At 49.0% G+C, this 20,863-nt stretch overlaps 7 protein-coding genes across 7 annotated transcripts; 5 read left to right on the top strand and 2 right to left on the bottom strand.

The window, feature by feature from the left end:
* Positions 1 to 2: 2 nt before the first annotated feature.
* On the top strand, positions 3 to 2,077 carry BC939DRAFT_459979 (WD40-repeat-containing domain protein). The gene is made up of 2 exons (XM_051556804.1): positions 3 to 1,072; positions 1,161 to 2,077. The coding sequence occupies exons 1-2, from the start codon at positions 28 to 30 to the stop codon at positions 1,976 to 1,978; spliced, it is 1,863 nt and encodes a 620-aa protein (XP_051409395.1). The 5' UTR covers positions 3 to 27; the 3' UTR covers positions 1,979 to 2,077.
* A 280-nt stretch (positions 2,078 to 2,357) lies between these two features.
* On the top strand, positions 2,358 to 5,216 carry BC939DRAFT_505675 (uncharacterized protein; the record flags this gene model as incomplete). The annotated part of the gene is made up of 7 exons (XM_051560693.1): positions 2,358 to 2,563; positions 2,651 to 2,945; positions 3,035 to 3,517; positions 3,613 to 3,852; positions 3,944 to 4,221; positions 4,328 to 5,092; positions 5,192 to 5,216. 7 exons carry the CDS (start codon positions 2,358 to 2,360, stop codon positions 5,214 to 5,216), a joined length of 2,292 nt encoding a protein of 763 aa, XP_051409394.1.
* A 459-nt stretch (positions 5,217 to 5,675) lies between these two features.
* On the top strand, positions 5,676 to 8,039 carry BC939DRAFT_505674 (Metallo-dependent phosphatase-like protein; the record flags this gene model as incomplete). The annotated part of the gene is made up of 5 exons (XM_051560692.1): positions 5,676 to 5,934; positions 6,034 to 6,661; positions 6,772 to 7,025; positions 7,126 to 7,364; positions 7,461 to 8,039. The coding sequence occupies 5 exons, from the start codon at positions 5,676 to 5,678 to the stop codon at positions 8,037 to 8,039; spliced, it is 1,959 nt and encodes a 652-aa protein (XP_051409393.1).
* A 100-nt stretch (positions 8,040 to 8,139) lies between these two features.
* Positions 8,140 to 11,139, top strand: BC939DRAFT_531209 (uncharacterized protein; the record flags this gene model as incomplete). The annotated part of the gene is made up of 6 exons (XM_051561603.1): positions 8,140 to 8,608; positions 8,780 to 8,834; positions 8,978 to 9,176; positions 9,290 to 9,348; positions 9,433 to 9,730; positions 9,844 to 11,139. The coding sequence occupies exons 1-6, from the start codon at positions 8,521 to 8,523 to the stop codon at positions 11,137 to 11,139; spliced, it is 1,995 nt and encodes a 664-aa protein (XP_051409392.1). The 5' UTR covers positions 8,140 to 8,520.
* Positions 11,140 to 11,428: 289 nt separating this feature from the next.
* Positions 11,429 to 15,870, bottom strand: BC939DRAFT_505672 (nuclear condensing complex subunit; the record flags this gene model as incomplete). Its single annotated transcript, XM_051560691.1, has 16 exons — positions 11,429 to 11,567; positions 11,657 to 11,702; positions 11,813 to 11,981; positions 12,088 to 12,194; positions 12,298 to 12,398; positions 12,494 to 12,747; positions 12,844 to 13,020; positions 13,113 to 13,328; positions 13,415 to 13,621; positions 13,713 to 13,888; positions 13,979 to 14,254; positions 14,356 to 14,537; positions 14,635 to 14,829; positions 14,927 to 15,118; positions 15,224 to 15,395; positions 15,507 to 15,870. The coding sequence occupies 16 exons, from the start codon at positions 15,868 to 15,870 to the stop codon at positions 11,429 to 11,431; spliced, it is 2,973 nt and encodes a 990-aa protein (XP_051409391.1).
* A 50-nt stretch (positions 15,871 to 15,920) lies between these two features.
* BC939DRAFT_459969 (Dpy-30 motif-domain-containing protein) lies at positions 15,921 to 16,830 on the top strand. The gene is made up of 3 exons (XM_051556803.1): positions 15,921 to 16,196; positions 16,316 to 16,488; positions 16,602 to 16,830. The coding sequence occupies exons 1-3, from the start codon at positions 16,092 to 16,094 to the stop codon at positions 16,678 to 16,680; spliced, it is 357 nt and encodes a 118-aa protein (XP_051409390.1). The 5' UTR covers positions 15,921 to 16,091; the 3' UTR covers positions 16,681 to 16,830.
* A 35-nt stretch (positions 16,831 to 16,865) lies between these two features.
* BC939DRAFT_459967 (mitochondrial ribosomal protein subunit L20-domain-containing protein) lies at positions 16,866 to 17,524 on the bottom strand. Its single transcript, XM_051556802.1, has one exon. It carries the CDS (start codon positions 17,481 to 17,483, stop codon positions 16,920 to 16,922), a length of 564 nt encoding a protein of 187 aa, XP_051409389.1. The 5' UTR covers positions 17,484 to 17,524; the 3' UTR covers positions 16,866 to 16,919.
* Between the last annotated feature and the right edge of the window lie 3,339 nt (positions 17,525 to 20,863).

Raw genomic sequence — 20,863 nt, 5'->3', positions numbered from 1 at the left:
TTCCCCCTCTTCCGCTTTACCACACCCATGCACCCTACTTACCATTCCTCTGCGCCGCTCCAAATGGGTCAGCTCACAACAGAAAAATCTTCGTCGCTGCGACTCCCCAATGAACTGGTCCTCGATATACTCCTACACGTCGCTGGACGCCATCCTACAACCCTGCCAAAGCTCTATTCTGTCTGTCGAGATTGGCTTCGCATCATCAGGACATACGAGGATCTTCTCTGGCGACATGCTACTGTTGCTGCATTTCCTGGCTCTTTCTTCTCTCATTCGTTGGATGAACCATGGTATGACAGCAGCATTGTGTGCAAGCAACAACAAGACTGGAAGCACACCTTCAGCATCCATTCTGGATGGTTGAACAAGCAAGCGCAGGCTCTAGTTATCGAGCCTTATCGGGACACTAAAACTTTGACGCAGAACACAGACATTCCATCGTCACTTTCTTCTGAACAGAATCACGTTCAAGAAACCCTACACCACGAGTCCCATAATCATCAGCACCAGCATCATCTCCACGATCACGCCCTGCAGCCGCCTGTACTCGCTCGAGACGGCAGCTCCGTCCTAATTCTTGACTCGGCCATGGTGACATCTGCCATATCCAATACAAGCACGGACGCAAGTTCATCGCTGCCTTTTTTAATCTACCCTGTCGCTCATCACCGCCTCAAGTCTAAGTTGAAGGATACGATGAGCTGTAGTCTCTGCACCTACGCCGAGATCTGTATGATCCCTCAAGCCCGCGTGTGCGTGAGAACGCAACGCGACCGATCTCGTCCGTTGATCCAGGTCTTGGACTGGTCCATGCAGGAGTCAGTCGACATCGATGATTCCGTTAATAGTCATCAGGATCTGGTCTCGGGGATGGCGGTGAATCAACAAGGGACACTGCTGGTTACCTGTTCGATTGATGAAGCTATTAGGGTGTGGGATGTTCATCAAGGGTGGTGCTGTGCTGTGAATGGGGGTCAGATGGAGGAGTCCTTTAAGGACCTGGTGGCAAAATATGGATGTCCGATCCAGAGTCGGCGCGCATTGTTAGGGCATATCGGATGGGTCAACGGTAATTACTCGCCTAACATCCACTCTTTTATTTTTATTTTATTTATCGTTGTTACGTATTAACACTGCTCATCCTATTGAACTAATAGCGGTCGCTATCGAGAACACCACCGTGGTGAGTGGTGGGTCTGACCACACCGTCCGCGTATGGGATGCCATCTCTGGAACGCTCCTCCGTCTGATCCCGAACCTCTTTCTCTCCCGCGAGATTGGCCTTGGCGTCTATGCGGTCGCGATCCACGGATCGCTCATCGGCTCTGGATCCGTGATCGAGGGCTATCAGATCCATGACTTTACTACTGGAAAGCTTCTCATGGATCTGGACGAGCCTCTTCCGGCCAAAGATCACGTTCAATTCGAGTCTGTGTTATATCAGCAGTATGCATCTCGAATGGCGATTACGGATGCGGTCGTGGTTACGAACTCGAAGCTGGAGGGGATGTTGTGCGTGTGGAGCCGACAGACAGGACGGTTTCTGTACAGGATCCGTGTTTGTCCTCGAAGCAGGGTTCCTGCGGTGTCGACAGGATCGATGGATGGTGTTCAGCTAAGAGACATGGTAACCCATAATGCAAGCGAGCCAAGTGGAAGGGCGGGTATGGTCGTGACCGGAGTTGGAGCTGGAGACGATGATCGGGGCGAGAACACAGTGCATACATTTAAGGTGAACAGTTCTGGGTCTGTGCTGATGTGCACATTGTGCGACGGGCGCGTTTCGATGTTTGAATTTGGGATGATGCAATCGCAGGACCATGGGTGCTCGTGGGATGTAGAATCCTCGGTGCAGTCTGTAGACTCGGTCGATGCGGAGATATTGGATGAAGAGCATCAGGAACACCGATGTTCTGCGCTGGCGTGGATTTGGACGCGAGATACACAGGGCCACAATCGCCTCGTATCGGTGTAGAATTTTTTTTTATTTTTTTATTTATTTTTTATTAACATAAATCCCCATGAGCACGCGACGCATGGTCCGCAATCCTCGTATCGGTGTAGAAGGGACAGGGTCTGCAATAAAAAGACCTCATTCAGCCTGGGATCAACCCACTGCCTAGTACAGTAGCAATCCAGAAAAGATATCCTGCGGCTCTATGGTGTCGTGTTGATGGCATGACACGTAAAATCTGGATATAATTTGTGCAACTTGTACGTGGCTGGGATGCGCTCGGTTCAATACCTGCCCTTTTTCGAAGATAAAGATCATCTCTGGCATCATCTTGTTCGCACACCATCGACCTCATCTCACTTCCCATACTCTCTCTGCCTTACTTCAAATAACCACGACCATGAACTTCGAGGAAATCGAAGAGCAGGATGGAATCCGCTTCTCCTTCAACGCTTGGCCCTCATCGCGACTGGAGGCCACCAGGACAGTCGTCCCCGTCGCTGCCCTGTACACCCCGTTGAAGGAACGCGAAGATCTACCGCTGATCTATTACGAACCCGTCACCTGCAAGCAGCATACATGTGGTGCCATCCTCAACCCCTACTGGTAAAGTGCATCCATGGCACCCAAGGGGGCGCTAAGCGTGATCACGAGCGACGTAATCTGACCCTTTCCTATTATTATGATCTTTAGTCAAATCGATCCCCGAGGAAAGCTCTGGATTTGCCCCTTCTGCTTGCACCGCAACCAATTCCCTCCTCACTACCGTGACATCTCCAACACCAATCTTCCTGCAGAACTGCTCGCTAAGCACACGACTATCGAATATACACTCGCCAGGAGTGCCCAAGTCCCGCCGATCTTCCTTTACGTTGTAGATACGTGCATTGACGATGACGACCTCAAGGCCTTGAAGGACTCCTTAGTCGTCAGCTTGAGTTTGCTTCCTCCGCATGCTCTTGTTGGTCTGATCACCTACGGCACTATGGTACAGTACCACCTGCATGTTGTCGATGCTACGTCTACTCTCACAAGAGACGAGGGCTAATCAAATACATATGGCTCTCCAATCCATAGACCCAGGTCCACGAATTGGGGTACAGTGAATGTCCAAAGTCATATGTATTCCGCGGGAACAAGGACTATACCTCCAAGCAAATTCAGGAGATGCTTGGGCTAACCGCCCAGGCGATGCGCCCCCAGCAGCCGGTCAGACCTGGACAGCCAGCACCGTTTGTCCCCAGCGGCAACTCTCGCTTCTTGCTGCCCATTCAACAGTGTGAGTACACTCTGTCGTCAATTTTGGAGCAGCTCCAGCGTGATCCTTGGCCTGTAGCCACCGACAAGCGTCCTCAGCGCTGCACCGGTGTCGCTATGAGTGTTGCTGTTGGTTTGCTGGAGACCGCGTATCAAAATAACGGTGGCCGCGTGATGTTGTTTGTCGGCGGTGCGGGGACAGAGGGCCCTGGAATGGTCGTTGGACCAGACCTCAAGGAGCCTATTCGGTCTCACCATGATATTGAGAAGGAGAACGTCAAGCATTACAAAAAGGCTTCCAAGGTAGGCATGACGAATGATTGCCGTATAGTCCATCTGGCAACTGGCGGAATGATCATTGCTAATATTTTCTTGATGGCCTGTTCATCTGAACATAGTTTTATGAGGGACTTGCCACGAGAGCATCAACCAATGGACATGTCATTGATATTTTCGGAGGATGCTTGGATCAAATCGGACTCTTGGAAATGAAGGCGATGGTCAACTTTACTGGAGGCACCATGGTTCTTTCGGACTCCTTCACCACCGCTATTTTCAAGCAGAGCTTCCAGAAGATGTTTGAGAAGGACGGCGAAGGTCACCTGAAGATGGGCTTCAATGGCACATTAGCCGTACAAGTAAGTGCTCCTCGACAATCCCAACAGCTGCTTTTTGATGTTCGGAGGACGAGTCAACGATGCTGATAACTTTCTGTCTCTCTTTGAATAGACAACGAAGGAGCTGAAGATTTGTGGGCTGATTGGCCATGCAGTATCCGCCAACAAAAAGACAGCATCCGTGGGCGAAACTGAAATCGGAATCGGTAACACGTCAGCATGGAAGATGTGCGGTATCAATTCTAGGACGACAAACGCCATCTATTTTGAGGTGGTCAACCAGCAGGGGCAGTCCCTTCAGCCCGGCTCTCGCGGGCTCATCCAGTTCGTAACCCACTATCAGCATTCAAGCGGACACTTCAAGTTGCGCGTCACCACTGTCGCTCGCAGGTATGACTATGTTAATGAGGCATACAAAAAAAAACATCGACCAGTGCAAGTTAGGAAAGTATACTAATGCGGATACGATCTCGTCAATTACTTTTACGTGTAATAGTTGGGTAGAGGGAAATAGCCCCATCATTGGTCAGTCATTCGATCAAGAGACGGCAGCTGTTCTTATGGCCCGTATTGCTGTATTCAAAGCTGACATTGATGACGGCCCAGACGTGTTGCGCTGGTTGGACAGGATGCTGATCCGACTCTGCCAGAGGTTTGCAGATTACCGCAAGGAGGAACCCCAGTCGTTCCGGCTCTCTGAAAACTTCTCGATCTACCCGCAATTTATGTTCCATCTCCGCCGTTCACAGTTCCTGCAGGTCTTCAACAATTCACCTGACGAGACAGCCTACTACCGACACGTACTGAATCATGAGGATGTGAACAATTCTTTGATCATGATCCAGCCAACACTCATGTCGTATGGGTTCGAGGGCGAACCCGTACCAGTTCTGCTGGACAGTATATCCATTAAGCCTGACACTATCCTGCTGCTGGATACCTTCTTTTATATCCTTATTTTCCATGGAGAGACGATTGCGGCATGGAGAAAGGCTGGTTACCATGAACAGGCTGGATACGAGAACTTCAAGGAGCTCTTGGAATTACCAGTAGCAAATGCCCAGGAGCTGTTGGTCGATCGTTCTCCGATTCCACGATACATTGTGTGCGACCAAAATGGATCTCAAGCACGCTTCTTGTTGTCAAAGTTGAATCCATCGACAACACATGTCTCTGGAGGACAGTATGGTAGCGCACCGGCCGGTCAGGCTATTTTCACTGACGATGTGTCCCTCCAGGTCTTTATGGAGCACTTGAAGAAGTAAGTCTTTCTCGTATCTGTCTGATGCCTGGTATTATGCATTTCATCTTGATCGTTTTATTCACTCGAACGTGTTCTCTTCTGCTTCTTCCATATTAGGCTCGCTGTTGCCGGTACATCATAAGCCGTTTTTCTCGTCAGAAGTTTTCCCTACTGAGCCATTGCCAGCGCTAATTTAATAAACCTCTCCATTTTGATTGGGCGTGTCTATCCCACGAGGCTGTGCTAGTCTATAAGCTCGCCCCTGCAACCAGCGCCCCTGCAATCAGTGCCCCTACAACCAGTGTCCCTGCAACCGGTGCCCTTGCAACCGGTGCCCTTGCAACCCTCTTTTTATCTCTTGGGGCGCAAGTTCTATTGCTCATCACTCAGTCTATGATCGAGTGCTCGCATCAGGAACAGCAGCACCTGCACCTTGATCATCTCATCTTCCACATCACTGAATCCGCTCCAGCAAAGACTTTCGCTAGAACACATGGCCGGAACAGCTGCTCTTGTGGCATACCTCCTGTTCACAGCGATATATATATCATGTCTGCTCACAACAATCGCTGTGCCTGTCCGGGCTACGCCCCTCGCTTCTATGGGCCAATTCAACAGCAAGAGACAATACACAGACAATAATGATGTCGCTATCCATCGGGAGCATCTCTATTTGGCAAGCAAAGTCTTCAGTGACCTCGAAGATCTTCTCGACTCTCCAGAACTGGACTCTTGCCAGATGTGTCAGCAGGGTATGAGGATGGCCAAGACATTTTCATTAAAGGCACCAGAGATGGTTCCTGGAGTCCTTAGAGTTCTTTGTGCCAAGTACTCTTTCAAACGACTAGATGCCTGCGCAGGTAAGTACGGCCTTCGCTTCATGTTCCATCAGGAAGATTTTTAGAGACCATCCATCTTGTCTTACAGTTTTTTTTTTTTACTCTTGCAAAATCAAACAGGCCTGATGGAGCGACTGGGACCGCAGCTGGTCGGCATCTTTTCAGAGATGAATCTGGATGGATCTGATGGATATTACGCCTGCGCCTATTCCTTCCCCGGATCCTGTCCCGTCCCGCTTCACCGACCCAAGCCCATTGAATTCCCCAAACCAAAGCCAACGAATGCTCAGCAGCCTGCGCCCAGTGGCGAGACCATTCAGGTCCTACACTTTTCAGATTGGCATCTCGATCCGCTTTACAAACCAGGAACGGAAGCAAAGTGCAGCCATAATATCTGCTGTCGTGATTATGGGCGATGGAACGATCCAGGGCCTATAAAAAAGCCGGCATCGAAATGGGGCGATGGTAAATGTGATACGCCCATTGCGTTGGGGCTGAGTGCCTTAGAGGCCATCCCAAGGTTTGTTCCGAATGCGAGCTTCGGGCTGTTTACGGGTGATATCGCGAGTCATGATTCCTGGATGATCACGGAGAAATATATTGCAGACGAGGAGACGAGGAGTTACGAGTTATTCAAGCAATATCTTCAGGACTTGAAGCTGTATGTGGCCATGGGCAACCATGATTCCTATCCAAGTGACCAGGCGCCAGGTCGGATGCGGCCCAATTCGTACATCACCCATAAATGGTAAGTAGGCTAGACACTGGAACATGCCTGGCTGAACTCATTACAGGGTCAGTTAGAATACGAATCGTTGACCATATTCACAAACATCATATGTTATGGCTGCTGCGTAGGTTATACGATCATGTTGCAGGAATTTGGGAGAAGAACAACTGGATCACCTCTGTGGAAGCCGAGTATGCTCGCTCACACAACGCCATGTTCATGACGAGACCTATGCCTGGTCTCAAGCTGATTACCCTGAATACCGACCTGTACTATGTCCGTAACTTTTTCACCATGCTGGACACGGAGCAGGATGATCCCAGTGGGATGTTTCATGACCTGATCCTAGAGCTCCAGGATAGCGAGGATCGTAACGAGCGAGGTATAATAACGATCAATATCGGGGCTTTAGCCTTGCGGACCAAATTTTGGGATGATTTGTGCTGTATTTATTAACGCACTTATACGGTGTATAACAATAGTTTGGATCATGGGACACATGGCTCCGGTCACCAGAACTTTGCCCCGATCGTCTTTACTCTTCCAGAAGATCGTCGCCAGATATTCGCCACACGTTATCGCGGGGATCTTTACAGGCCATTATCACCAGGACAAGTTCATCGTCGTGCACGATCCAGACGCGGCTGAGCAGAATGAGGAGTCGGCTGTCAATGTCGTTTATCAGGGACCAAGTATCACACCGCTTGATAGATCGAACCCAGTGAGTTTCTATTCTCTATTTTTTTTTTTTTTTTTGTTCATACAAGTCCTTCATCTGCAAGGGATTCAATTACTTATGCTCGTTTTTCTTTTCTAGGCCATCCGGTGGTATGATATCGACGCAAAGACGTTTTCAGTGCTCAACACGCATACAGTGATTGCCGACATCATCAGCGAAGCAGCATATTGGGAGGCAAATGACATGAATCCTGAATGGAAACTGGAATACTCTGCTCGGGAAACATACAGCGATCCTGGTGCTCCCCTGGCTCCTGAAGAACCGCTATCACCTGCATTCTGGCACCGCGCTGTGGAGCGAATGAAGGACGATCGAGAGCTTTTTGAAACGTATCTTCAGTACGAGTCCAAGCTGTCTGAGGAAGCCAGGCCCTGCCATAAGGGATCTGCGTGTGAGACGGAGGCGCTTTGTCAGATGCAGGCCTCAACGGTGGTCCAGCACGAAGGATGCACTGCAGAGGCAGAGGCCTTGAGGGGGAGAAAGAAGAAGAAGAGGCCGAATAAGAAAGAGCCCTTTATGATCACTCGGGCTGGGCGAGAGGTGAACGTGGAGGATTATGACGAGCAACGAGGTTTTGTCCCGGGCCCGGGCATTGAGCGGCGGGAACTCCGGTCACCGGTCAAACGGAGGCTTGATATCGCGAAGGACGATCTTTGAAGATACACAATTGTTGCATTCATTCACTTATACATCATAGATACCAGTTAAATACCATCAAATGAATAAAGTATGCTTTCCAGCTTTTTTTTTTTACTAACTTGGACCAAAGGAGGTTGGGATAGAGACTGAGTGGCTTGGTTTTCGAGACATGGTCCTGGCGCGAGCAAACACACGAGAAACACGCACCTGGCACCCCTTCCCTCGTAAATACTTTTGCGACCTCTCGACCGTTCTTGCCAACCACCTGTGATTGCATCCATCCAGGACACCTCTCATCTGGACACCGACCTTTTGCGACTGGATTTCATTGGACTCGAGGAACGCCTCATACTGTCAACAGAGCGCTCACAGGAAGAACCAACAAAGCCTACGCAGGACCCTAACAGGATCGTCCTTGTTCTGAACTCAACTTTCGGGCAGCCCCCAGCAGGACCAGCACTAGCGCCAGCACCAGCACCAGTACCATACACTTTTCAACATGAGCTCGCATATAGCAGACGATGATGACGAGTTCTTGTATGGCTCGTCAGAACCCGCCACGAATGCCCCTACACAAGCAACCACAGGTATGTCATTGCACTCCCTCCCCCGCTGACAAAAAAAAAAAAAAGACAATGTCGATCGCGACGTTGCTTCACGCATACGACAAAAGGCAGTAGACTGCATGATATTCCTTTCACTTCATCTATAGTGCACTAAAACAATTTGATGCGTTTCTCTCTCTCTCTCCCTTCTAGGTCAAGATAGCGAATCGTTTGATCTCTATGGCGTAGGCGGTGAAGGAGGATCCTCGTAGGTGTTTGTATTCCATGTTCTTGGGGCTAGATACGAATTTGGATCCATAATGCTTATATCTTGTCTAATTGAATGATTCTCCTTGTTCGGGCTGCCCTTTTTTTTTCTTTTTTCTTTTTTTTTTGCTGGATTTTACACAGATCGACGGAGGTCAAGATCACATCAGGAACGACGAGTGCCACACAATCAGCAGAAGACAAAAAGAACAACGTCACTGGGGCCACGAATGCGAAAGAAGGTGCAAGCGGATCAGGTCAGGGAGATGGTGATGACGAAGAAGCAGAGGAAGAAGAAGAGGAAGAGGAAGACGAGTCTGAAGAAGAAGAGGATAGCGAGTCGGTAAGTAGCTTCCTACCAAGACGATCTCTTTGAGTACTTGGTACCAGATGGATGGTTTTAGGATCCTTGACTACCGATCGACTGATCGTTGTTGTCGTTGTTGTTTTGGATAGGATATTGAAATTGTCATGGATAACGAGGAGAACAGACAGGAATCAGCAGGGCCATCAAAGTACGTAGGGTTTCTTATTTTTCCGCCTCCATCGTACCAAAGCATTCCTTATTAATGGCGCATCCGGACCTTACCACATTCTAGACAAACGGTTGTGAATATCAAGACGAACACACCTGCGAAATCAGGGACGACAACAGTAACAAACGCCAATGGAACCGTGGATGTGATCCCGGCCACGAAACCTGGTGGGGTCGACATCAACGCTGTGGGCTCAATCGACGGCGTCGAATTGTACGATGTGGATCTAGATGGAGTCGAGGATAAACCCTGGAGGAAGCCCGGCGCGGATTTGACAGATTATTTCAACTATGGGTTCAACGAAAACATCTGGAGGGCATATTGCCATAAACAAAAGATGATGCGCGAGAATCCCTTTGCGGTAAGGCGCCATGTCGATAACAAACGTGAATGCTGGACACGATGCCGGAAGATAAACATGCGTTGGCTTGCTAATCTTGTAATATTTTATTTATCTCTAATCTGTATATCTAGGGCTTTGATATGGATCCCAAGCTACTGATGGACTTGCCTCCGGAACTCGGATTGGGTATGCCTATGCCAGGTATGCAGGGACTTCCTGGAATGATGTCTATGCCCGGAATGCCAGGGATGCCAGGGATGCCAGGAATGCCAGGAATGCCAGGGATGCCAGGAATGCCAGGGATGCCAGGGATGATGGGTCGTGGCATGCCTATGCCCGGTATGGGTATGCCTATGGGCAACATGATGAATGCGATGAACCAAAGAGGGGGCCCTGGTGGCGCTGGACGTGGCGGTCGGTTTATAGGGCCCGGTGGCCCTGGTGGCCCTAATGGTCCACCCGGAGGTCCTGCGAATGCTGGGCGTGGCCGTGGAAACGCAAATGAGGCTGGATCCGGTGCGGATCATGAAGGAGGCGGGGGGCGTAATGACAGAAGTCCGTCGTTTCAACGGAACAGCAGTGTGCCTGCTGGCGGCGACGATTCCCACGGCGACGGACCGAGCGGCGCATCATTCCAGAATGAATTCCAGCAGGGCGGAGTGCCTTTCTTTGGGGGTGATGGGTTCAACCAAGGTAACTTTAGAGGCAATGGGCGTGGAGCTGGTACACCTAATATGCGTGGGGGCATGATAGGTGGAGGAGGCATTGGCCGTGGAAGAGGAGGACCGACCATGGTTCAAGGACCCGATGGATTCAGACCACAGGCAGGCCGTGGAGGACCAGGCGGACCCAATATGAACCAGTGGGACGGTGCAAATAATTTTGGCGGTGGGCCTGGATTTCAGGGAGGCAGGGCTCCGTTCAACCAGGGCATGGGCTTTCAACAAGGACCTCCCTTTGGGGGACAGATGATGCCGTCCATGGGTCATCAGCAGGGAAAACAAAATGATCGTGACGATCATGACGACCGACGCAGTCAGAGCCCACGGCCGAGTAGTCTCGACCGCGACCAGAGGGACTCTCGGGAGGGCAGTAGTCGTGGAGACCATCGGGATCGCGATCGCAGCCGAGACCGTAACCGCGACCGCGACCGCAGCGACCATCGTGATAGCAATAGTCGCGTGTCAAGTAGAGAGGGGAGCGGAGGGGGCGGTAGTCGAGAGCGCAGCTCAAGGAGCGACCGCGACAAGGAGCGCAGTGACCGGGACCGTAGTGATCGCGACTACCATCGCTCAGACAGAGACCGGTCGGAGCGGTTTGACCGGTCGGACAGAGATGATCGTCGAGGTGGTAACGGCAGCAGCAGCAGTAAAGAGAAATCTCAGGCCGAAAAGGACAAGGTACATGCGACTGGTGGATATCGTTAGGATAATGAACGCGTACTCTTGCCTGCTCTTTTGTACTCCATCGATTCGTTTTATTCACACACACAAATATACCCGACAATGCGGATGTGCTTTAATCAATAGGAACGCTGGGATCGCGAAGATGAAGCAAACAGAAAAAGAAGCGCCCTTTCTAGCGGTCGTGAGGATGATCGCAAGCGAGGCCGTCATTAAGAGCGTGTGTGCGTTCACCAGACAACGTTGTAATAAAGTTGCATCTACAGAAACGAAGTGTTTTATTACAGAGAGATATCGATAGTCCGAGTCGCATTCAATCATCTTCATCGTCGTCATCTTCTGCTTCCCATTCTTCCGCGGATTCTGAGGATTCTGAAGACTCCAAGATGGCATCGATATCTTTGATGATCTTAGCCAGCTTTGAGTTCGTTGGGGCCTTCTTGGACCGAGTCCTATTGAAAAAAAAAAAAAAATGTGCGTTAATAAACAAGAACCTGTAATCGCATTGATTTGCTGGGTAAGCTTTTGCCACAACACCTACCTGCGACCTCTAGTGGTCGCGAGTGCTGGGATGACCTCGTCTGGTTCTACTCGGTGGAAGTGATAAAAACATGGGTTTGTCCCATTACAATTAGCGAATAACCCTCTAATAATAGTTTCAGACGTTCTGTTATCTGAAAGGCGAACAAGTAGGTACCTTCTGGCAATTCAAACTTGTCGACAAATGAGATTTCTTCTGTAAGTTCTACCAGTTTGTTCAACTCTGCATCATCCAGGGACTGGGGTGCATCCTCAAACATCTTCAAGATATTCTTCTCAACCGAGAGCAGGTACTTTTTGCTCATAGGTTCTGTAAAAGGACGTTTCTATAGAAACAATCAAAAGAAGTATGTGGTTTTAGCGCTCAATGGGATGGCCATCATCACGTCGATTTTGTGTTCGAAAAGATGTATGAACGCCCGAGTAGCCTACCGCTTTCAAGTTGCCCATGAGGAGCGTTAACTTTTTCAGGCGAATCTCGCCTGCATCCCCATCCAGTCGTGTCTTGTACAGGATGAGAGGCAGGTGCTTGCGAATATCTGTGCAACCAAACGAACAATGAAGTTGGTGATCATTAGTTCATATTTCAAGCTAAGAGCCTGCAGAGACCTGACCATTGCATTCCAATGCCTGGAACCTTACTGTTCGTTTCCGAGAACATAACCTTGACGATTTCGATCGCGATATTCGCTTGCAAGCCGAAATCGATCTTGCCATCAGCTGCTATATTTTCGTCGTCAGCTCTAAAATGGAGAAGATTTGCGCAAGTTTAGCTTCAAAGGCCGCTACACAGTTGGTGTGGTCGCTAAACCGTGGTTTTTAAAAACAGATGGCATACCCTAATACACGGCGGGGCTCACACCACTCCAACAACTGCTGTGCCATGATAGCCGGTACTGGCATTTCGTTTTTTGCCTCCTGCTGCATCTGAATAAGTTGAACCATGATCGGGACAAAAATTTCACTGAGCGTGACCTGATTGTCGTGAGATGAGTGAAAGTAAACCTGCAGAAAATAGTTGAGGCATTGGCGCAGGTGGTTGTTGCCAGCAGTCGTGGGATCAAAGTAAAGGATAATCAACTTGCGCAAGATCTATGGTAATGTCAGAGAGAAGAGAACAGAAGGACTCGTCAGAATACAAACTGTCCTATTAGTAAGGAAACGGGTTACAGTCGTCGCTGGACATACCTGCGCATTTTTCAGCAGTTTGGTGAGCATCAACTTGGCGATGCCCTCCGCGGCAACAGCCTGCAGTGTTGGTATAGGACTCTCCAAGCTCCTAGTCAGGTCCTGAATGATTCTTTCCTCCGTGACAAGAATGGACATGGCTGTTAATCCATAGGATAGGATTAGGTCAAACACGATCTATGGGCCATTCATCGACGGGGAGTATGGAATGTTAGCATTCTGGAAAGGGCACCGGGACCTAAATCTAGAAGCTGTCTTTAGATTAATACCTTGAGAGAAAGCACATGAATCTGAGCGTTTGCGTTCTCTGCAAAGATACACGTCAGAAACAGCTCCAAGTTGTTCTGGGCGAGGTTTTGATCCAGGACACAGATTAGGCCCAAGCATTGAAGACCAAGCTCCTGCATGACCTCTTCCTGCCTTGCCAGTGCGGGGATCACCAATTCGTTCAATAGTCCGTACATATACGAATTCTCCTTGAGTGGCTAAAGAAAACATACAAAAGAGCCATAAGTTGCTGAAAAGGACCTGTTTGATTTCATTTTGAGCCATTCAAGCTATAATCAATTACCTCTGTGCTTCGCTCCAGCATGAACTTTGTGATCGTTAGACACCGCAGCCTGATCAACATGGCATCAATCTCACTGGTGCTCTGCCCCATGTCTTCTACTGCAATCGAAGATCTTCTGCTTGGTGTCTTGTCTACTATGCTGCGCTTTCGTTTCCGTGGAGTGCTTGTCAGATCCATCGTCTGGTCATCAGGGGAGTCGTCGTCATCCTAGATAAAATGCAGTAGGGGGACTAAACATCAGCATTGGATTCATGTAAACTGTAAAAGATATCATTTTGTTAATAAAATAGCAACGCACATCAGATTTTTCGGGATTCCGAAGATACTCCTGCTCATCAATTCCGGTTCGGATATCGGAAATGATTTCGATAATAATGCGCGTGAAATCCTTTTCGTTAAGCGAAATCTTTCCCATTGTCTCCACGATGCAGTCCAGGTGCTTATCGGGGATATCGTCCAGCATCAACATCTCACCTAAAAAGCAAAAATATTGATCTTAGGCTGGTGGCAATAACACCGTCGGATTTTCGAAGTCGCTGCAAAAAAAAAAAGGTCGAGACTTACGAAGCAAATTGAACATTTTGCGGCGACCATTTTCGTCCGCATAATCCAGTAGCTTGGCAATCATTAGGAGTTGCGTTACAATGAACTCGGCTTCGGGCCGGTCGTCCTCGTCAGCTTCCTGCATGATGTTGCTGTATTTTTGAATGTAAAATGCATGGCGCGTCACCTCCGGTACCGCCTTCTCAAACTGAATGTCGTCGTCCTTGCTACGACAGAACTCTGCAAAGGCCCGCACTAAAAATGCGCTTTCCACCGTCAAGTTTACCCAGAATACATCTACAGGACATACAAGAAAAATTCGCATTAGAAACCACTGGTATTTGGTACATGAACAGTTATGTTCTTTCTAAACGCCCGTAGCATTGTCCGCAACATACCGTTGAACATCAAACCCCCAAGGATATCGGCACGGTAGCCAAAAAACGCCTTGAGCACATCATCTGCTACATTACTGCCCATCACATCCAGGCGCTCTAAAAACTCTAGAAGGTTATCGTCCGCCTGTTGAATCCACTTAGTGGCAAGCATTTTCGTGCATGCCTTCTTGACGCCCTCATCTCTATTTTCAGTATTTTTTTCAGACATGACATAGGTTAGGTTTCCAATAGTAATCTTTAGCACAACATCAAACATGTTTTTTTGTGCAGACAATGTACCTGTCTGAAAGACCATAGCGCAGCAATTTCTCCCTGTCGTCGATAGACAGAATACGGAAATCCGAGAGTTCCTCCATGGGCTTTGTGAAGACACCTCTCCTGTTGTATGCATCCGTGTCCCTGGCTCGCTCGAGAATGAAAGGCAGGGTGGTCTTTGTCTGTTCAATGTTGAAGAGTGCTGATCGACGGACATCGCTACATAGCAAAAAAAAAAAAAAAAGAGCTCAAGACGTCAGAAATAGTATACACAGGATCTATTGAGATCAAGGCAATATCCGCGATCAGAACTTACGCACTAGGGTCATACTGCATAAGATCCAAAAGCTTTTGAACCACAGTATCATCGTCATCGTTCTTGTCCTCGGTCTCTTCGCCGCCTCCTTGCAGTTTTGATAAAGCGAATACAGCCTGGACGCGAACGGCCGCTTCCTTGTCCCTGACTCGCTCCATCAGGCTGTCCTTGAGTTGTGTATACAAATCATCGCTACGGTCATGGGACGTATTGAATAACAGCGCCAGTATTAGATGTGTTTCTTTTTTGTTTCCAGCTCATGTATGACGAAATCAGTTCCTTGAGCTGTCAACATACTCCATGGCGCCCAGCGAGTTGGTACTCAGAGCAATAAGCTGGCATGATCTCAGGCGGACCTGCTTCTCCTTGACTCTGACGCCCTTTAGTAAATGATGCATCAGATACTCGACGAACCGCGATGAGATTCCCTCTGCGCCTTCCTCGTCGTCTTCTGTTGCCTCCTTCATATCTATGATTACGGACAAATGGGTGGGTTGTCTGTGTGAGATGTAGTACCTCATAAGGAAGAAAGAAAGAAAAGAAAAATCCTGCTTCGAGGTCTATTGGCATGCGTACGCACCCTTTTCTCGCGTGCAGAGAATAAAGGAGGACACGAACTGGATCACCCTGTCGGCGGCGGGCTCCTTCTTCTTGATAGCCAAGACGACGTTCAAGTTCCGAATGAATTCCTTGTTGAATGCCTCCTCGCCTTCCTCCCCAGCAATCTCGGCGCACTGCTCCTGAATCTTGCGAAGCATGATGGCGTTTTTGCGATGGTTGGCCGCTGTCTTTTGCGACTCCTGAAAAATGGTTGGCACAACGGTGCGAAGGGTGTCGATGGCGTTCTGCTTCCTGGGCTTTGTCGATGTGCTTGAGGACTTGCTGCCGCCGGTGCCCGCACCGCTGGTAGACTCGATTGTGGCCTGCTTCTTCGGCCTGGCCATGCTGTGTTTGTTTGGGTAGATGAGGGTTGTGGAACTGATTGAGTGCCTCGGGTGCCTGAAAAAAAAAAAAAAAAAAGAAAGGGCCCTTGAGCGCGTTTCTTGCAACACAAACGGGTCGGTCAATTTTGGTGGCAAGCCACTACTACAGAAACCAAGTTGAAGGAAGAAGCGCGCCTTTCGAACCCCCCGATTCCCTTTGGCGACACAGACGCGAACGCAACATGGACTCGGATCGATCAACACCAGGTTACGACAGCAGGAACTCGCCTGCAGCACAGGAGCGAGTCAAGACTGAGTCACAGCGTGGAGCGGTCAAAAGCATCGGCGTATGTGGCATCGTCCCATGGAGATCTACCATCCCACAACTCTATTCTTTGCCCGCCCTGTACAAACACAGGATCAACGACGCTAACTTCGGTTGTTATCCATTGCTGCAACATTGTAGGAGATATTGAATGCAGACCGCGAGGGTTCTACAGCATCCTCAGCAACAGGTGTTACAAATCCACTGGCGGGCCTATCTAAGGCAGAGCTCACCGCCATGCCTATCAGACCCTATCTAGACCAGACCGTACTACCTGTCCTACTAGAAGGAATGAAGCAATTAGCCAAAGAGAGGTACGGCAGCGACTCTCATGACACACGTCCCTGCCACTGCATCAATTACATACCAGGAAGGATGATATCAGAAGCGCTAATCAATACTCGTATGTTACTCGATTGTTATATAGGCCACAGAACCCGTTGGAATACCTCGGGCATTTTCTTTTGAACCACAGTGATACTATCGGTCGTTCTCCTGGACCATGATTAACCAATGTGCGACTCAACAACTGTAGACTATCCCTTCGCCCTTGTATATAAAAAAAGCAAAGCACCAGATCCAAATGTACATCCTGAACATGATATAAAAAGTCATCAAGAATGAGGTCTGCCTGCTTGAGATCCTGAAGAGTTTCGTTTTGGATACAATGGCATACTTTTTTTATATTTTTGGCATCGTTTTTATTCCTGTGCCCTCATTTTCCTTGCTTCTTTTTATTTATTTTCTACCACAATTCACGACGCTTCTGTCTCTGGACGACAATCTCCTGTGCTTTCCATCCCTTGCTTTCGAACGAACGTTGCTGAGCCTTGATCCTCGAAACCTGGACCTCTTTTGATGCTGGGATGTAACACTTGACAAACATATCGCTGACGTTGTATTTCTTGGCCAAATACGAGCGTGTGTATTTGGTGGGGTTCTCGAGTCGAAGCGCACGCATCTCTGCAATCTGTTCTGGGGTCAGATTTGCGAATTCTGGACGAGGTGCCTTGTGGGCGTTCAATGCTGGAGGGAGATCAGGATGTGAGACAGGGGTGGTCGTGGCGGATCCCGGTACCCTTGAAGAAACTGAGGCGGGGGAAGGGTTTGCGGAGGAGAGGATGGAAGTCGTTGGGCCGGCGGTGGGGCGACGAACGAACACCGAGCCATCCTTGAGAGGGGTCGCGTCGGACTCGTTCTGGATTTTGTGTCGAAGGCGGTAGTGTCGAGGGAACAATGTACGTGTCACATTGGTCGCATATCCACGGGCCAACGCCGGTGCAGACTGGGCGGCAGCTGATTTGAACATCGTGTGCAGTGCTTCCTGTGTATAAGACAATTAAAAAAAAAAAAAAAAAAAAAAGTTGATGGCGAAGGAGTTGAGGCCGTAGGTTTGGTGATCGGGTGAAGGCCACATATTGGGCATTGTTGTTTATGCTCGTGGCTTGTGAAGAACGGCAGTCCACTCTACTCCACGATCATTGGTTGACTGAAGTCGGGTCTCCAGTCGATTTTTTTTATTTGGTGGGCGAAGCCGTATCCGCTCCAGATTTCACGCGTCTTTCCAGTTTGGCGGCCGTTCAACCGGCGCCAAACGTGCAGAATGTATCTCACTTACCAACAACGGTAACGCTTGCCTTTTTTTTTTTTTTTTTTTTTTTGTTACTATACCCCCTTGCCCAACGGTTCGAAAGAATTAAAAGAAATTGGCCGGGGTCCAGACCAATGACTAGATAGGACATCAGCTGTTTAGACTCTTGAAGATAAGTCTATTAAAGGGGAGGGGGAGGAGGAAGAAGATGTACCAATCAGGCTTGTATGGACACGTTGATTATTAATTGAGATAATTGTCATGCGATACATCCAGCATGGGTACGGTCCCTGCAATGGCAAAGCTCGGCGCCAGAGGGCATTCTATGCAGGGGGTACTCAATTTGGATTGAGGCCCTCGGCCGCGCCGTAGTGGATAGCCCTCTTTTGTGTTTGTGCCATGCAGATGGGAGAGATTGTAATAATCAACACGAAAGCAACATGAATACAAACAAACGAAGAATATCTCGACTCTAGCAACCAGTTCAAGGAGTCTACCGAAAGGAGTGGCAAAGGCGGGGTGAGAGATATGCAAACAAAGGCAAAGGACAGGAGAGTCACCCCTTGGAGACCGCTGGACATTGGATGGTAAGCTACAACGGCAAGGGAACAGATGTAACGCGACGTTGAAGTCGACCTCGGCGTGTCGAAGGCTTTACTCGGCACCCGAGAAAGAGGAGGGGAGACAGACAGACGGCATTGTTTGTTACAATAATACGCTGTCGAGTCCAGGGACGGTAAACATGCGGGGGCTGTTTTCGTGTCGCATCTTTGAGGCGCTATGGCCGCAACGCAATTAAGCGCGCATCTTCTCGTTGGTCGTTGGTAGTTGATCGTTGTTGGTCTGTGTCCAAATTGTGCTTTGCATGCATAGTCACCCCATGTCCCTAAATCAACAAAAGGGCATTTGTTGCGATGATGAAAGGCGCGTTAGAATAGTCTATATGTGACGAAAGGCGATGCTCAAGAAGAAAGCCATGGAGGTGTAACGTTTGTGTGCATACCGCTCCATCTCAATGCGCCATTTATGGGCTAATTATTGACACTAACTCTATTATCGTACGAAACAGGGGCACCCTCATGCGTCTGCTATCTGTTGTTGCCACCATCTATACCTGTCCCATATTTCTGTTTGCGCTAGTTCGCGTTTTCTGGTACCCCAAAAATAAGAATTCGTGGCTATCCACGGTCACCATCCGTCGCCGGAGATTTCTGTCAGACGAATAGCGATCACTTACTTGCTGCCTCCTAGTCGACTAAACCTGGCAGCAAAGACTCGCAGAGGCTTGAAAAAAGCGCATGGGCCGCATCCGGGTCTTCGGGAGACTGGGAGATTGCAACGTTCGTACTACAACAAAAAAAATTGCAAGGGGCGAACTGAAGGGTGGGAGACAGCATAAACGACATGTAGATTAGTTTAGTATCGTTGTACATACCTTAAACGCACTAGGACTGAGATGATGAATCCCTGTAGACTAATCCGCAGTGGTGCATATACGACCTGCGTAGTTGTTCCGCCAAAAAGAAAGTACTGCCGAAAGGGAGGGGGGCTACATCAGGAGAACAGTATGCAGCCTGCAAGCAATCGAGGTGCCATTTGATAGAAGGCAAGGGCAAGGCGAGAATTGCTCCTCTCTGAACACCCATGTCTATGTGCAGCTCTCCCTTTGAAATGGCACTCATCCAAAGTCTCGGCACATATTTCTTGGAGCATGCCTTAATTCGAGGGGAACGAACTGGCCGCCAGGGGAAACGGCTTTCGAGGGCTGGAACCCTCACAGCCTTTTGGAGCACGGGGCATGTAGACGTTGGAGTATCCACGCATCTTTCAGATTCTCGATGCATTCTATTTTTGTGAGCTCTATGTTAGAGTAACGAGGAAGGTACTGTGTGCATAACAGAAAAAAAAAAAAGGGCGAACTTGGACTGGGTCATTCACTTCAGCGAATAACAGACAACGGGATCTGGGACATCAGCCTGGCTGCGGTGGAGAAAATCATGACCCTGCCAACGGACCGGGAAGATGCATCGTATCGTTTGCATGATCCACAGGACGCATCGCATGTATCCTATTAGGTACATTGCATTAGTCCCAACTCTGAGAGAAAAAAAAAAAAAAGATGACAGTTCAGCACTCAGTGTTACAGAAGGCACAATGAGACGCTTGGTTGGTGCACATCATCAACACTTGTTGGTCCATGCTCCGTTTGTTGCCCTGTCCCATAATTAGTCTGTCGATGCTTACTCCCCCCTCTTTTCAAATGTTTTTATTTTTTTTATTTTTTTTGCTTTGTTCCCTCCTGCTTCTTGCCCCTGAATTCTAGCAAGCCAGCCAAGGATCGCCATCCTGACGTCTCGCTAACCAAAACTCAGAGAACGATCCCAGTTTGTGATCATCAACCCAAGAGATCGAGCATGGGTAAATCAGTATATCCAGTTTTTTCAGGAATAGGTGTTTATAATACTGTTATTAGGAATGATATGCTATTATCTAAAGTGCTCTTCTTCGGTTGACAGGGCAGGATCTGAATAATTCCTTAAACAATCAGCCCACACTCCCTGCCAGATGTGCAAGGACGGGAGTTGCTCGATGCTGAGGGGTTAAAAAAAAAGACAGGAACAGGAGCAGGAACAGGAATTACGAGGGGAAAGAGGCCGATCTAGGAGAGGGTGGACAAGGCACGGCACGCGTGCCTCAGCCGTGTCCCGTTGCGAAGGGACGCGTTTGTTCGCGTCCCTTAACCCAGCTGGTGCCTGTGCGTTCTCCTTCCCTCGGCCCTCCCTGTCGTTTCCTCGTCCCTGCTCTGTATTTGGACGGGTGCATGGGAATGGGCCTTAGCCCTACCGGGAACATTTTCGCGTGCGACTGGGACAAATTCTTTTCCCATGTGCAAAATCTGGTGTTTTCTATATCGCTAAACAACCATTCATTCCTGAGGTCGTGATGCGACGTCAGATCGAACAACCATACTTCCAACCCCTCCTTCGTCATGGAGCAACAACCAGTCAGAGTGCTAGGGAAAATGATGACCGCGTTGCCGTAGACACAATGCAGCGAGTGTGAAAGGCACCAAGAGAAATGTGAACAGAGCAAAGCAA

This window comes from Gamsiella multidivaricata, assembly GCF_025024155.1.
Source record: "Gamsiella multidivaricata strain RSA 2152 chromosome Unknown BC939scaffold_60, whole genome shotgun sequence".
NCBI lineage: Eukaryota > Fungi > Mortierellomycota > Mortierellomycetes > Mortierellales > Mortierellaceae > Gamsiella > Gamsiella multidivaricata.
This window is presented reverse-complemented; position numbering and strand designations above follow the sequence as displayed.